Raw genomic sequence first — 17,081 nt, 5'->3', positions numbered from 1 at the left:
TCCCCGTCCCTGGGATTCTTCAGGCAAGAACACTGGAGTGGGTTGCCTTTTCCTTCTCCAATGCATGAAAGTGAAAGTGAAGTCACTCAGTCGTGTCCGACTCTTAGCAGGGCTCCTCCGTCCGTGGGATTTTCCAGGCAAGAGTACTGGAGTGGGGTGCGCCTTCTCCGCTAACTATACAGGGTTGAGTTATGACTGGTTCATAATTTAGCTCTTGTTTTAACTGTAATCTCATAAAAGCACTCCCTGATTACTCTATCTAATAAATGTTCTTCCCTCCCAGCCCCCACTGCCACCCCCTTCCTAGCCCTCTTATTCCCTTTGGTAGTGAGTGAGCGAGTGAAGTCGCTCAGTTGTGTCCAACTCTTTGCGATCCCATGGCCATAGCCTGCCAGGCTCTTCTGTCCATGGAATTTTCCAGGCAAGAATACCTGAGAGGGTTGCCATTTTCTTCTCCAAGGGCTTCCTGACCCAGGTCTCCCACATTATGGGCAGATTCACCATGACTATGACTTTTCCCAAATGTACTCAACCTTTTGAGGTCCACCTAATTTCTCAGTGGACTTCTGGTCCTGATATGAGATACAAGGAGATACCAGGTTACATCACTCTAGTAGAAAGCAACTGGCAGAGAGAAGTTGAGATAAAACGTGGGGTTAGAAACAATCCTCCCTTTGGTTACAAAGGCCAATACAGGGCTTCTGTCAGAGCTAGTTTGAACAGCCTCATTTCTCCCACCTGTTATTACCATATGAATCTCACCATATTAACCTATCCGATGGCTCTTAATACCTTTTAACATAAGCACAATCAATTTTTGTGTGTCGTATCTCATTATACCAAAAACCTGAGTGGGGTTTGTGATGAGGTGTTTATTATTTATTGGCTGTAATAACTGACATTGTTATTTGACTGCCTTTTTTTCTCATGTAATAATGTCAGTTTACTTTTGAAATAGTCTCAAAAAACTATTAACTGACTAACAGTAATGGCACCCCACTCCAGTACTCTTGCCTGGAAAATCCCATGAATGGAGGAGCCTGGTAGGCTGTAGTCCATGGGGTCGCTAAGAGTTGGACACGACTGAGCGACTTCCCTTTCACTTTTCACTTTCATGCATTGGAGAAGGAAATGGCAACCCACTCCAGTGTTCTTGCCTGGAGAATCCCAGGGACGGGGGAGCCTGGTGGGCTTCCGTCTATGGGGTCACACAGAGTCGGACACGACTGAAGCGACTTAGCAGCAGCAGTAGCAGCAGCAAAACAGGGAGTGGAGAGGTAATCTTAACCTAAGGTCAATCAATAGGAATCTGAATCATAAGTACAATGACAGAAATTTGTTGAAGCCCATTTATTGCAACATCAATGCCTGGGTGAGACTTTGCTAATTCTTGCTAGAAACATCCAGTAGAACTGTATAATTTCTGTTCCTTCAGAGTTGGCTTTCCTTATTTTGTTAGCTATTGTGCTGCTGCTGCTGCTGCTGCTAAGTCGCTTCAGTCGTGTCCGACTCTGTGCGACCCCACAGACAGCAGCCCACCAGGCTCCCCCGTCCCTGGGATTCTCCAGGCAAGAATACTGGAGTGGGTTGCCATTTCCTTCTCCAATGCATGAAAGTGAAAAGTGAAAATGAAGTCGCTCAGTCGTGTCTGACTCCTAGCGACCCCATGGACTGCAGCCTACCAGGCCTCTCCGTCCATGGGATTTTCCAGGCAAGAGTACTGGAGTGGGTTGCCATTGCCTTCTCCGTTATCTCTGCCTACGTCGCTTTAAATCCTTCCCTAAGGCGGCAGATAATAGTGAACCACGACCCCCGCCGCAAGCAAAGTGAGGCTTCCCTCTCCACATTCCCTTGGGTCCCTCGCCCCTATCTGGATCGCCCCAGGAACAAACGCCCAAGCTGCGGGCCGAGCTCAGGCTCCAGATGTCGATGCAGTGACCCCAACACCTTGCCAAAAAGACTCCGCAAAGAGAGATAAGAGCTGTGGCTTTCCAACAAGACAGCGACGCAAACCCAGTTACGAAAAGTAAAACCCATGAGCAGAGACCTCTCCTCCAGCCGATCGCCTCCAGTGCCTCCCTCACTTTCAGCGGGGGCGGAAGCGGAAGTCCCGATGAAGTCATAGAGTTGTCTAGTTCCGGTTTCCAGGGCCGCATTCCAGGCTAGAGCGCCTCTCCTCCGCCAGCCTTCCCCAAGCTCCTGCGGCTTCTATTTCCGGCTGCGGATTCTGTCATAAAGCGGAGACCTCCTTTCAACCGCGGTGTCCCGGGTCCCTCGCGCCTCGTCCGGGGTCAGCGCGCAAGGACGGTCACGGTGGGGGGACTGCTCAGGCCACAGCTGAGCCAAGCCGCGGAGGGCCGGCCGTACTGGTGCACATCCGATCCCTCAGATCCGCCTGGCTTTTGAACCCTCCTGAGTTAGAGCCCCTGACTGGCAGCCTCCAGGACTGCCGCTCTACAGGCCAGCGCCCAGCGCCGTGCTGTCTTCCCCGTAGTTACGCTTTGTTCCGTGAGGCGCAGCGTTAGTTGTCACCCCCTCCTACACACTATTCCTACCCACGTCCGTGTTAACTTCGTTCTTCACCTTCCTTCACTCGAACCCTCCCCCTCACCTTGCCTCCGGAAAAGGTCTTTTTTTTTTGCCCAGTTCCAGTAAAATTGAGGGGCTATCCTTTGAGATAAAAGTTACCGTTGAGACTGAGCACCCATCTGGCGCCCCCCCAAAAGTTCATGCTTACTAAAGAGCTTGTGGACAAAGTAAAACCCAGTGCACACACGAAACTATGGCCGAGCACGGGGCTCACATCACGACTGCCTCTGTCGTGGATGACCAGCCATCCATCTTTGAGGTGGTAGCACAGGACAGTTTAATGTCAGCAGTGAGACCTGCTCTTCAGCATGTGGTCAAGGTAAGGATTTAATTCTCTGGAAAGTTTTAGGGATGTCTGGGGTAAAAAAACCCAGTAATTTGAATTTGTTGGCCTCGGTTTCAAAATAATCAGTATGTAATTTATATCCTATGATTTAACAGTTATGGAGTCTCTCTTCTGTGTAGAGTGTTGTGTGCACTACATACCCAGCCCTTCAGGGAGGTAAAGGTGTAGAAAGAAAAGTGTAGAATTTAGAGGGGAAAAAAGGAAATGTAAATAACAAGGCATAGTAGCTGTTGTAATGGAATGAATTTCATTTATTTTGCTGTAGGTTCTTGCAGAATCAAATCCTGCCCACTTTGGCTTCTTTTGGAGGTGGTTTGATGAAATCTTCACCCTGCTAGATCTTCTGCTCCAGCAGCATTATCTGTCGAAAACCAGCGCCTCCTTTTCTGAAAACTTTTATGGCTTAAAGAGAATTGTAATGGGAGACCAACACAAGCTCCAGAGGTTGGCCAGTGCTGGTCTCCCAAAGCAGCAGTTTATGAAATCAATTATGTTCCTGGTTCTTCTTCCCTATCTGAAAGTGAAACTGGAGAAGCTGGTTTCTAGCCTGAGAGAAGAGGACGAATATTCCATCCATCCCCCTTCTTCCCGCTGGAAACGATTTTACAGAGCCTTCCTGGCAGCCTACCCATTTGTTAACATGGCCTGGGAAGGCTGGTTTCTGGTACAGCAGCTTCGATACATTCTAGGAAAGGCTCAGCATCACTCACCACTGCTGAGGCTGGCTGGAGTTCGGCTAGGTCGGCTTACAGTTCAGGATATACAAGCTCTGGAGCACAAACCAGCTGAGGCCAGCATGATGCAGCTACCAGCTGGGAGGTAAGGCCTTAACATTTCCCAAAGTCTTTGATTAATAAATTCTAAAATCTGATCCCAATTTCATAATTCACCTCCCTTAGTCCACTCTGAGGTCATTTCATAAAATCACTGAAAAACTCATGTGTCCATAAAATAAGGATTGCCATCCTGTTAACTTTGCGACCCTGTGGACTGTAGCCCACCAGCTCCTCAGTCCATGGGATTCTCCTGACAATACTGGAGTGGGTTGCCATTTCCTTCTCCATTCCTCCTCATACTGCCTACATTTTTGTGCACACTTGCTATGTACCAGGCCCTGTGCTGGTACACAGATGTTTAGGTATATCACCTCAATCCTTATCACAACTCAATGAAATAATGCATAAGCACCATTTAACAGTTGAAGAAACTAAGTTCTAATAGTTAAGTACCTTGCCAAAGCCACATAGCTCCAAAGTGGCAGAGCCGAGATTCCAGCCAGATCAATAGAGTTCTAAAGACTGCTCTTAACATGGTGCTCTCCCCCTTGCATTGGTGCTAGTGGTAAAGAATCTGCCTGCCGAAGGAGATACCAGAGACTAGGGTTCAATTCCTAGGTTGGGAAGATTCCCTGGAGTAGGAAAGAGCAACCCACTCCAGTATTCTTGCCTGGAAGTTCCCATGGACAGAGGAGACTGGCAGGCCACAGTCCATGGGATTGCCAAGAGTTGGACAGGACTGAACGTGCACACACATCCCACTTCTAGTTAGTGTTTGTGTTCTCCTACAAGTGCAAATATATTCCTCAATACTGCTGAGTTGTTTTTTTCCCTGGATATTACTATCCTTCACCCCCTGCCCCAAAAGGTCTATATAATCAATATACAAGTTGATTATATAGTCTGTATAATCTCACTATTTCTCAAAACACAAGCTCTAGTCATTAAAAACAAATCTTAGCTCTTATGCTCCTAAAATATTATATATTATAAGTCACAAAGAAGGAATTGTTTAGAAGGGACCATTAAGGACACAATTTTCAATCCCCAAGCTAAATCAGATTCCAATGAAAAATACAAGAACTACGTTTCTATTAGTCATTCTGTGATTATACCTAAATAGTTTCTCTTTTTGCCTCCTTGTTCTATTCTCCAAACAGCATTGGTGAGAAGATAAAGTCAGCTCTGAAGAAAGCCGTGGGGGGTGTTGCCTTGTCCCTCTCTACTGGCCTTTCGGTGGGTGTATTCTTCCTGCAGTTTCTTGAGTGGTGGTATTCGTCGGAAAACCAAGAAACCATCAAGTCCCTGACTGCTCTGCCTACTCCACCACCACCTGTACACCTAGACTACAATTCTGATTCTCCCCTGTTACCCAAAATGAAGACCGTGTGCCCACTGTGTCGTAAAAACCGGGTGAATGACACGGTTCTCGCCACCTCTGGCTATGTGTTTTGTTATCGCTGTGTGTTCAATTACGTGAGGAGTCACCAGGCTTGTCCTATCACAGGTTATCCAACAGAGGTACAGCATCTGATTAAACTGTACTCCCCTGAGAACTGAAAGGGATTAGCACCTTACCTCACAACAAAATGATTGTACTGTAAGGCCACAGGGCTGGTTTTCCACAGGGTAAATAGCATTTTTGATACTTCTCACTCTCAACTAATAACTGTGAACTTCAGACAACCACATGGATTTCTTTAAAAGGATTTACTCATTGATCTTAACCTTTTAGCTTGCTCCCTAGACACCCCTACTTAGAGTTGACTGAGCTGGTTAGAGTGAGAGAATCAGGACTGGCAAGGGATGTGAGGGTCAGCAAAGAGGAAGGGATCAAAGAGAATACTTGACACAGAAGATCTTCTCTCCCCTTTGTTAAAGGACAAGAGGTATAGAAGCTCTCAGGGAAAACCCAAGTTAGATGTCATTAAATGGGTGGTGAATCAGAAACAGGCCTTTTTGGAAAAGAAAGCAATAACCAGCCCGTGTGCTCAGTGGCTCAGTCATGTCCGAGTCTTTGAAATCCCATAAACTGTAGCCCAAAAGGCTCCTCTGTCCATGGGACTATCCCGGCAAAAATACTGGAATGGGTTGCCATTTCCTCCTCTAGGAGAGCTTCCCAACCCAGGGATCGAACCTGCATCTCTTGTAGCTCCTGTGTTGGCAGGTAGATAAATTCTTTACCACTGAGCCACCTGGGAAACCTGCCTCTGAGGAATAGGTTTTATTGGCTTGCAAACAGTATGAAATACGGACTTGCTCTTTATAGACATACTTAGAAACACTTTAGGAAAACAACAGCTCCTCCCATCTGCTGTGACCCACTTGTTACATAACACCTGCTACAGTTTATCAACTTTTAAAGTTCCCTTTGTGAACCACAGGTGTCTTCCTTGGGAAACTGGTTAAAGGAAAACAGAGGTTGAATGTATATACAGAATAGTCTGAAGATTTCAATGTGAAAGCAAAGTGACTAATGAAGAGATGGTGTAAAATACTGACCTAACTGTGACTGTGTACATAAAGCACCTTTCAATAAGCTCTTTCTGCTTGTTGTTAAAGAGTTTGCTAAACTAACATGAATTATTCTGGCTATTACTGAAGTTTCTATGAAACGCTTAAATAAATTTTAAGAATAAATGTTTTTGGCAAAGAGCTGTTCCATGTCATGATTATGTGAAAACTGAATGATGAGATATTTATTTATTTTTGGCCACACCTCAAGTCTTGTGGGATCTTAATTCCCTGACCAGGGATCAAACCCAGGCCTTCGGCAGTGAAAGCCTAACCACTGGAGTCCTAAGCACTGGACCGGCAGGGAATTTCCTAGTTGAGGTACTTACAGTAAATTTTCATTTAGATCACTTTGGACTTTTTGAGGCATTTTGGATTATTTTGCTGTTTTCGCTAATTGAATACTTGGAGAGAAATCCTCTACTCCAACAGCAAGAAATTAGTCTTGCATGAAATACCTTATTCTACAGAAACTAAGTTGCTGCCGCTGCTAAGTCAATTCAGTCATGTCCGACTCTGTGTGACCTCATAGACGGCAGCCCAGCAGGCTCCCCCGTCCCTGGGATTCTCCAGGCAAGAACACTGGAGTGGGTTGCCTTTGCCTTCTACAGTGCAGAAAAGTGAAAAGTGAAAGTGAAGTCGATCAGTCGTGTCCGACTCTTAGCGACCCCATGGACTGCGGCCCACCAGGGTCCTCCGTCCATGGGATTTTCCAGGCAAGAGTACTGGAGTGGGGTGCCACTGCCTTCTCTGAACCTATGTAGAAAAATGCAAGCCACTGGATCGGAAGGTTGGTGAAAATATACAGGTTTTTTTTTTTTTTTAATCATTACTAGAAGAGGAAGAATGAAAATTCTAGTAAGTGCCTCTGCTGAGACAGGTGTTTGCTAATACAACTCATTTTAGCAATTCAAAGCACATTTTCTGACACCACAAAGGTAATAGAAATATTGAAACAGAATAGCCTATAGATTTTAAAATATTTAATTTTTTAACTTGTTTAAAAGTTAAACCCAAGACATACTGACTTAATGGGAAATCCAATGAGCAACACTTTTCCAGGCTGAACACCTGTTTTCCCTTAGTCTGCCCCAAGAGAGCATGTACATGTTAATTACTGTTATTTTACAATCACTGCTAAACAAGCATTTTAACACAGTAATCAGTCAATAAGGGAACTGAACCAGATTCAGGGATGAAATAATGCAGTCTTCCATGAAGATATCAAAGCAGTATTTTTCACCTCAACCTACAAAGAAAACATGAAAGTATCAGTAATACAAAAGCATATTAAAGAAATGCTCTAACATAATAAAGCCAGTATCCAAATAGGCTAGAACATACCAGTGTAGAAAAACCACAACCAGAATCAGCTCAGAGAGAAGATTAAGGGGTCATACCCTGGTCAAAGCCAACACTGAAGCAATGGCGATACCAGGTCAGACTATGCTTCACTCATCATCGCATCATTGCTTTCACCTCCTTGTATTTCATAAGAGCAGCCCCAAACCCTATTTTCACATCAGAGAAAACTTAGGTTTACCCATGGAAAAAAAAAAGGAGCATGGGCTTTCAATATTGCATCTTCCACTATGCACCTTAAACAACTCTGCTGTACAAAATGTTAACATGAACAAGTTTTGTTTTGGGGTATGTGGTTTTCTTTGGTTGTTTTTATTTTTATTTATTTTTTTTCCTTTGGTTGTTTTTAAAATACACAGTAGAGAAGCATTTACAGTTCAAAATAATTTCTGGTTTTAGTGAGCCCAAACACCATGCATGATAAAATCTTAGGGATTGTCTGTGAAGGGATTTATAGTCTAGTTCTAAAGGAAAACCTTCAGGAAAGATTTTCTACTAAAAAGCCTTTATAAACTCCAATTCATTTAACATATAATTTGATTTACAATTCTACTGCCAATAAAGATGAAAAGTATTAGCCATAAAAATTTTATACAAGTCTTCTAAAGAATCCAAAACCTGAGGAGGATATGATTTGACAAAGGTGCATAGCAAATTAACAACAGAGTTGGAGGAGAAACAGGTCTGGTTACCAGATTTATACTTTTCCACTACCAGCTAAATATAAGGTTTAATTTCATTTTTCTCCAGAGGATGGGCAAGATAAAGGAAACAATGCAAAGCCTGAGTAATTCACAACCTGGATAATCAATTTCTGAATGAGAAAGTTGACTACATTTTATTTATTCTAAATGACGCCTTCTCGTGGTTTGCAAACAATGTCAACCTCTCCAGCTTTTCAGCAGAGTACTGTCAATATATAAGTAACAATTTTGGACACACAACATGCTTCAGTTGGCCACTTATAAAACTGATAATAGACTGATACTCCCTAGTTAAAACTGGACAGCTACATATGGCCTGTGTTCTCCATTCAGCAACTAAACTCCACAAAGAGAGGGAAACTACTAAAAACAAAGTGCCTTTTTAGAGGCTTGAGCCTTGATCACACCAGCCTTTGCAGGAGTACATGTTACAAAAAAAAACAAACGAGCTAACAGAACTTAAATAACTCTTGTCTCAAAGCAGGAAACTTGTGAGCTGAACTCCAAGTGTGCTCCAGTCACTCACAGTGGGCACACTTTCCTAGTTCTCTTCCTCTGTAAACTTCTCTCTGTCTGGCGTGCCTTCCCTACCCCTTTCAATCTGGAGAAAGTCTAATTATAGTTCTAAAGCCTTGTTCAAATGTCACCTCTGTTAAGTGAAAGTCGCTCAGTCATGCCGACTATTTGCGACCTCATGGACTATACAGTCCATGAAATTCTCCAGGAGGGGGTAGTCCTTCCCTTCTCCAGTGGATATTCCTGACCCAGGAATCGAACCGGGGTCTCCTGAATTGCAGGCGGATTCTTTACCAGCTATCAGGGAAGCCCCCTTCTCGGTTAAGTGGTCCCTAACTCCCTCAGTTTACCCCCTCCTCTGACTCTCACAGCACTTTTTCCGACCATAGTAGGCGTCACACGCCAAATATTCACTCATTCCCATCCTCCACCTCCTTGTCTCACCCACCAGTCCCATCACACAGACAGAGCTCCTGAAGAACCAGGACTGGGTCTCACTGGCCTTTGCAACCATTACACTCAGCAGGGAACCTGGGGCAACAGAAGGCGGCACAATAAACGAGGGTTTAGTTTAGTCAATGAATGACCCTCCCTACTAAACCCTATAAAAACATCAGCACAATTTATAAAGCTGACTTACCTCCAACATTTCATGCTGGTTTAAGGACGTTCCGCAAGCATCTATAAGCCCTCCTCCCTCCAGCTTCTAACTCAAGGCTTTCTGCATGGCGCCCTGCGCAGGACCACCAATGCTTATACGCAGTGGACTCTCAAATGATGATGATAATAAGAAAAATAACAATACTACTAACACTACTAATACGTCCAAACCTCACCAACTTCAGGAAAGACTGAAGGAAGCCATTCTTGTGGGCGAAACACAAGTAAGGCCGGAGCCAGGGCGCAAACCAGAGCTGCAGGCAAGGGCTCTGCAGTCCGCTTTCCGAACCTCCCAAAACGCTTACGTCCTACATTCTCACGAGGCCTGCCCGGGTCTGCTGAGGCTCACGGCAGCCCACCCTGTGCTGTACAATAGGAAGCCAGTTGCCGCTTTCCAGACTCCTGCTCCTCGCGGCAGGGCCGGCAGCCCCGGCGAAAGGAACAACCAATCACGCGGTGGCCAGTGGATCACGTGGCGCCCGGGCTGGTGCGGAGAGCAGCCAATCGGAACGCGAGGCGAACTTTGGGGACGGAGCCGGCCAGAGGGCGCAAGCGCATTTGCAGTCGCTCTGTGGCTGGGCGGGTTCTGAAGCCTGAGTTAGAAGTTAGACGCGGAGTGGTTTCTGCCGCTCTTTCAATTCCTTAATCTCCTACGTTGGAGAGGCTGTTATCTGGAGTGCCTTGTTTCACTAGGGAAAGGCATCTGAGGCAGGGTTGTAGAGTGTGTGTGCCCTAGACTTTTGGGACTGTCGGCTAAAAAAGATGTACAACATGAGAGTTGTGAGTTAAGTTTTATTTGGGGCAAAATGCGGACTGCAGCCTGGGAATAGCTCTGAGAGACTGTTCCAGCGCGGGAGTGGGTGAAAGACAATATGTAAGGTTTTGGTGAAGGGGGAGTTCAATACCATGAAGCACTCATTTTACAAAAGGCTTTTTGTTAGTCATGAGGATCTGATGTCACCCGGAAGGGATTTAGTGCTTCTTTAGGTATGAGAAGGAAATAGCAACCCACTCCAGTATTCTTGCCTGGAGAATCCCATGGAGGGAGGAGCCTAGTAGGCTACAGTCCACAGGGTCACAAGAGTCAGACACGACTGAGCTACTTCACTTTCACTTTCACTTTAGGTATGAGGAGATGGAAGGTTTGAGATCATAAAATCTGTTCCTAAAAACATCCAACTATCTAAAGACCTGTCCCACCAGATTCCCTGGAGCACAAAGTGCCTCACTTCACCCTGAACTCCCTCCGGTTGTTGAAGGTCAACAGCTATAGCATGGGGTTCACTCTCCGTAGAGGCAGATGGCAAACACCTATGTTTTTCAGTCGTTGGCAGTGCTCTTGCTAAGTGCCAATTTGTAGTTGACAGAAAGAACTATCGGTTCAGACGGTGATCCAACAATACGGCACTTGTGCCAAACTCCCGAGAGCTAGAGAGGTTGGGGTGAACTTTGATGAACGTGCCCCTTCTTCCCCACCCAGGGGAAACTCATTGGCTGGTCAGAGGTTTGGGCGCTTCCTAAACAATAAAAAGAGGGCATTAAATATCAAAGAACTGCAAAGGAGTGCAGGAAAAACGTCGTGGAAGAGGTGGCCTTTGATCTGGGTCTTGAAAGATGCGTGGGATTTGAGAATTAGGAGATTCTGGGAGCAGATAATTTAACTCTAGAATTAAATAAGAAAGCGTAGGTGAGTGAGTGAGAGTCGCTCAGTCGTGTCCGACTCTTTGCAACTCCATGGACTTGTAGCCCACCAGGCTTCTCGGTCCATAGGATTTTCCAGGCACGAATACTGGAGTGGGTTGCCATTTCCTTCCAAATTTAGGTAAGGTTGAAATGGTGTAGTGTTTCTCAAAAGTCAGTGAGTTAGAAACACCAGGAGGAAAGTTAACATAGACGTCCTAAAACATCAAAAAAAAAAAAAGGGACAAAACTGCACAACTCAGTTTTCCGGAATCAATAAGGTTGAATCTGGAGGTGGAGCCCCCAGGCGTGTATATTTTTAAGAAGTATGTTAAGGGAGCAGGCTCCCCAGGTGGCTCAGTGGGTTAAGAATCCTCCTGCAACGCAGGAGACGCAGAAAGATGCGAGTTCGATCCCCAGGATCCCCGGGTCAGGGAAGATGCTCTGGAGGAGGGCATGGCAACCCACTCCAGTATTCTTGCCTGGGGAATCCCATGGACAGAGGAGCCTGGTGGGCTACAGTCTATAGAGTCACAAAGAGCTGGACACGACTGAAGCAACTGAGCACACACACACACACGTGCCAGGGGAGATTCTGATTCACACCAAAGTTGAGGACCAGTGTTAGCTGTGATGAAAGGGGGTGGCACGAATTGAAAGACAGGCCAAGATGGCGGCTTACTGCCTGTGTAGTTGAGACTATTCTGGACAAAGTGGGCAGTGTGAAGATTTCAGAGTCTGAGGAGATAGGTGATTAGACATGAAAACCCATTAGGCAACTATGTTTTTAAATAGATGGAAGGAAGGCAGAGTGAAAGAACGGGAAGCTATTTCAAGTGATGGCAAGTGTCCAGGTGACAGCTAGCAAGAAATGGACAGGTGGCATGTGAAGGGTGGCAGGAGGATAGGGATGGGGAGAAAGACATGAAGAAATAGAAGGAAAGTGTGGAGAAAAATGGAATGCCTTCTTTAGAGACCTATTAAGGATCCTCATTGTACTTTAGGGGCTTCCCTGATACCTCAGTTGGTAAAGAATCCACCTGCAATGCAGGAGACCCCGGTTAGATTCCTGACTCAGGAAGATCCACTGGAGAAGGGACAGACTTCCCAATCCAGTATTCTTGGGCTTCCCTTGTGGCTCAGCTGATAAAGAATCCTCCTGCAATGCGGGAGACCTGGGGTTCAATCCCTGAGTTGGGAAGATCCCCCGGAGAAAGGAAAGGCTACCCACTCCAGTATTCTGGCCTAGAGAATTCCATGGACTGCATAGTCCACGGGGTCACAAGAAGTTGGACATGACTGAACGACTTTACTTTCATCACTTTCATTGTACTCTAAAAATAAGAGAGTTTAGACAGTGAAGAGAATGGGCCTTTGCCAAGTGCTGTTTCCTTTTCCTGGTTTTCCCCTTCCTTCCCCATCACCCTTTCTCAACCTGGTGCGTTCTTACTTGCAGGATTAAGCTCATATACCATCTCATTTATGAAATCTTCTCTTGTTCTCACAAGCTTAGTCATTTTCACTTGTTAGAACACCCCAAGCACACTGTTCATATGAGTCTAGCTTGCCAGAATGGCACAAGAGTGTTATGGTCATTCACATGGGTTATAGTATTTGCAAGCATCATAAACTCTCTGTTCCTCAGTTTCTCTATCTGTAAAAGTGGGAATAATGACAGTACCTACCTCATGGAGCTGTTATGAGAATTGAGAACAATGCATAGTATGTAAAGTTCTCACCTAGTATTACCACATATGTTGTATTGCCATGAGTTCTTTAATACATGTTTTCCCCCCTCTAGATTGTGAATAGGACATGTGTCTTATTCTTGCTAACAGTAAAGGCTGCAGGGCAAAATGATAGTGAGTTTTGAAATCAGTTGGACTCCAAGTGTTCAGATCTCAGCTCTGCTACCTACTATGTGTGTGGCCTTGAGCTTTACTTTTCTTAACTCAGTTTCTTCATTTATAAAATGGTGAAAATAATGCATGTCTTACAAGTTACTATAAGGACAATTTGAGATCATCAAAGTTGCAGATCTGGCCCAAAGAAGGCAGCCACTAAATGGTGCAAATGACCAGTAGCCCCAGAGCACAGTACTATGTTTGGAACACAGTAAGTGCTTGATAATTGATTATTAAATGAAAAGCTGACATTCTATGCCAGGCACCATGCTAAACTCTTTATATACATCATCTCACTTCATTCTCATAAGAACTATATGAAGAAGGCACTATTATTACCTCCAATTTATACAGAAGGAACCTGAGGCTTGGATTATCTTAACCATAGTTTCAGAGCTAAAAAGTGCTAGAATTGCAATACCCTTGGGGCTCAAACACACAAAAAAAGTGGTTGATTGAATGAGAGAATGAATGAAACTTACTCAGAGTCAGATGGTGGTGTGGTAAAAACAGCACGGTTGCTGTCGGACACTATGTTATCAAGTCTGCTATGCTAGTCAAGTCATACTGACAAATGAATTTAGAGTGAGACGAAGGCTGATATTCAGCTGTTTGTGCTTTTGGGCTTGAAGGCTGTGCTGTAATTATCTCTGGATAAACTGAAATGCATAGTGAATAAACACATCTTAAATAAATTGGGGGCTCTAGTTCTTAGCTAACTGTCAACAGCATGGCCAGATTACTTTCCCAAGACCTAGAGAGAATCACTGTCCAAGCTACTGATTTCAAGTTGCTTCATATCACGGACATTTGCTTCTAGGTATCAGAGCCAAAATGAGAACTCCTCCCTGTTCTGATAACCTACTATTAATAGCCAGGGGACTTGACTAAGAACTTTGAAGAAGAAAAACTCTCTTTGCTCATCTTTCACATTATCCTTTATTCTGATTTGGTTCCCAATAGTTCATTAAAGAATAAGAAGAACTTCCCTGTGGTCCAGTGGTTAAGAATCTGCCTTCCAAAGCATGGGACATGAGTTTGATCTCTGGTCCAGGAAGATTCCACATGCCATGGGGCAACGAAGCCACTGCACCGCAAATAATGAGCCTGAATTCTAGAGCCTGTGCTTCGCAAGGCAAGAAGTCCTCACACCACAGCTAGAGAAAGCCTGCGTGCAGCAATGAAGACCCAGCACAGCAAAAAAAAAAAAAAAGAATGAGAAAACAATCCAATTCCTAGTTCTCCTGCCCCATAAAATGTCTTTCCTGTTGACTGGGAAGAAAAAAGGAAGTACTTAGGTAAATTTCTGATTCTGAAGACTCCAAAGCAATCCAGAATCCTAAATTTGAGAGGCAGTGGAAGGAGTAGGAGCATTTGTATTAAACAGACCTGACCACATGCCGGCTCTTCCACTTGAAAAGTGAAAGTGAAGTCGCTCAGTCGTGTCTGACTCCATGGACTGTAGCCTCCCAGGCTCCTCTGCCCCTGGGCTTTTCCAGGCGAGAATACTGGAGTGGGTTGTCATTTCCTTCCTTCTCCAGGAGATCTTCCTGACTCAGGGATGGAACTCGGGTCTCCCCCATCGCAGGCAAACTTTTTACCATCTGAGCCACCAGGGAATCCTGGCCAAGTAATCTCAGTTCCCATGTGGTGTGCCACACTCCCAGCTTGGTCCCTTGTGCCCAAAGGCACATGTCCAGTAAATGACAGTCTTTTCTATCTTTCTAAAAATAAGTAATATCAGAAGGATTTCAGTGAAGCTGAGAATTAAGGTAGATGGTAGAACTAAAAGTGAGACTTTGGGGATTTCGCTGGAAGTCCAGTGATTAACGAGCTGCACTTCAAATGAAGGGGGCACTGGTTTGATTCCTGGTCAGGGAACTAAGATCCGACGTGCTGCACAGTGAGGCCTAAAGAAAAAAAAAAAAAAATGAGACTGAGGACTTCCCTGGTGGTCCAGGGGTTCCCTGGTTAGGGAATTACAATCAGCACTCAGTGTGGCCAAGAAATTTAAAAATAAAATAAGTGAGACTGGATTTGAAAATGACATGAGTGAAAAGGGTTAAAATTGAAGCTGAGAGCCGACCTTTGCACTTTATTCGTTTGTTGGTGATGGACAGGGAGGCCTGGCGTGCTGCTGTTCATGGGGTCGCAAAGAGTCGGACATGACTGAGCGACTGAACTGAACTGAACTGAGCTGATTCTTCATCGTATCCATTCTGCCTCCTGTCCTGGAAACTCTTTTCAGGACACCAGGTACAAAGGGTCTGCCAGCAAAGCAGAACTTCATAGGAACATTAACCTTACTTAGTTAATGAAAAGAAATACGAGGGGTATTCAGAAACCTATATGATAATGTCATTTCATCAAAAACAAGTTGAAGGAGATGGTAGATGCTTGATGGTTTGACTTAGGGGGAAAGAACTATGTTAGTTTTCTGTGGCTGCTGTAACAAATTACCACCATTTTGGTTGTTTAAAACAACAAAAGTTTATTCTCTCACTACCAGGAGTTTGACAAAAGTGGGCAGAAATCAGGGTATCAGCAGGGGCTGTGCTCCTCTTCCTCAGAAGCTCTAGGGGGCAGTCTATTTGGCTGTTTCCCATACTTGCTGACACCCCCCTCACACGTGGCCACGTCACTCCAGTCTCTGCCTCTGCAGTCTTTTGCCTTCTCTTTTGTACATATCAAATCTCTTTCTGCTGCTGCTCTTATAATAACGCTTCTGGTTTGGATTTAAGGCCCACATGGATAATCTCCTCATCTCAACATCAGTACTTAATCACATTTGTAAAGATCCTTTTTCCTTGTAAGTGAAAGTGAAAGTTGCTCAGTCCTGTCTGACTCTTTGCGATCCCATGGACTAGTCCATGGACTTCTCCAGGCCAGAATACTGGAATGGGTAGCCTTTCCCTTCACCAGGAGATCTTCCCAACCCAGGATCAAACCCAGGTCTCCCACATTTCGGGCAGATTCTTTCCCAGCTGACCCACAAGGGAAGCCCAAGAATACTGGGGTGGGTAGCCTATCCCTTCTCCAGCAGATCTTCCCGACCCAGGAATCGAACCAGGGTCTCCTGCATTGCAGGCGGATTCTTTACCCACTGAGCTGTCAGGGAAGCCCTTGTAAGTTAACATTTATAGGTCCATCCCCATCATCACCATCAATAATTGGTGGCCGTCAGTCAGCCCTCTATAAGAAACTTGATTCAGTTTAACCAGCATCCCCAAATGAGATAACTGTCTCTTATCTGTTTATTTTTTTCATTTAATTGTTTTGTAAATTATAAAAATGATTGACATTTATTGTAGACCATTTAGAAAATACAGAAAAGTCAAAAAAAAAAAAAAGGAAAGGAAAAGAAATTTGATGAGAAGTCATCTGTAATCCTCTCACCCAGGATAGCCAAACCTTCATCAATGAGCATTTTTCTAGAAAGGGTCTTGTGTTTAACAAAGAGGAAGAATAGGAAAAATAGAATAAAAGTAAGAAGAACAGAATAAGCAATTTGGAAGGTGATAAAATAGGCTAATATTGTTCATAATGGATATGTACAGGGCAGCTTAATTTAAAATAAATATAGAGCTTTGAAATGAAATTAACTATGACAGAAGCTGCTTGTACGATGTATGAAAAAAGACATTCAGCCTCTCGGAGGTGGAATGTTTTAGCTTTGGCCCTGCACTTGAAAACCCCTGAATTTTCCCATTACTCCTTCATTTACTCCCAGAGGTCAGACTGTGGCCTGCCAATCTGCCCTGTCATGGACTTTTCTTGACTCTTTATCAGCCTTTCTCAGTGGGTCAATGTTGCGAAGTCTTGGGGAGTCTGGCAGAGTTCCTGCTCCTCCCAGGCTGATATCAGAAGGCAACAGGGGCTGTGAGAGAAGGCAAACATTCAGACCAAACCCCGATGTGGAACTGAAAGAGCAAGAGGAAAAGCAAGGGCATCAGGTAAAAAAACAAAAATTTTTTTTAATCTCATCCATCTCATCTCAGCTTATGTCTGAGGGCATAAAGAACTTCATAAA

General features: G+C 44.6%; 1 protein-coding gene, 1 long non-coding RNA gene and 1 other non-coding gene across 6 annotated transcripts; 1 reads left to right on the top strand and 2 right to left on the bottom strand.

Annotated features, from left to right (window-relative positions):
- Nucleotides 1-2,214: 2,214 nt before the first annotated feature.
- Nucleotides 2,215-6,364, top strand: PEX12 (peroxisomal biogenesis factor 12). The gene is made up of 3 exons (XM_086360327.1): nucleotides 2,215-2,908; nucleotides 3,201-3,754; nucleotides 4,872-6,364. Exons 1-3 carry the CDS (start codon nucleotides 2,783-2,785, stop codon nucleotides 5,269-5,271), a joined length of 1,080 nt encoding a protein of 359 aa, XP_086216453.1. The 5' UTR covers nucleotides 2,215-2,782; the 3' UTR covers nucleotides 5,272-6,364.
- Nucleotides 6,365-7,193: 829 nt separating this feature from the next.
- LOC147352569 (uncharacterized) lies at nucleotides 7,194-9,929 on the bottom strand. 4 transcript variants are annotated; one of them, XR_015148264.1, is made up of 4 exons: nucleotides 9,644-9,910; nucleotides 9,448-9,540; nucleotides 9,256-9,338; nucleotides 7,194-7,474 (listed from the first exon to the last, which is right to left on the bottom strand). It is a non-coding gene; the product is annotated as an uncharacterized LOC147352569 (long non-coding RNA). The 4 variants fall into 4 exon arrangements; XR_015148266.1 differs by lacking the exon at nucleotides 9,256-9,338 and having other exon boundaries at nucleotides 9,644-9,929; XR_015148263.1 differs by lacking the exon at nucleotides 9,644-9,910 and having other exon boundaries at nucleotides 9,448-9,585.
- Nucleotides 7,596-7,692, bottom strand: LOC147352570 (Z30 small nucleolar RNA). Its single transcript, XR_015148485.1, has one exon. It is a non-coding gene; the product is annotated as a Z30 small nucleolar RNA (small nucleolar RNA).
- Nucleotides 9,930-17,081: the final 7,152 nt, after the last annotated feature.

The sequence above is a fragment of the Bos grunniens genome, chromosome 19, assembly GCF_055505025.1.
Source record: "Bos grunniens cultivar Pamir isolate PY7600 chromosome 19, Bosgru_T2T1.0, whole genome shotgun sequence".
In the NCBI taxonomy this organism is placed as follows: Eukaryota; Metazoa; Chordata; class Mammalia; order Artiodactyla; family Bovidae; genus Bos; species Bos grunniens.
The sequence above is the reverse complement of the archived record's forward strand: the minus strand, read 5'-3'. Positions and strand labels throughout refer to the sequence as shown.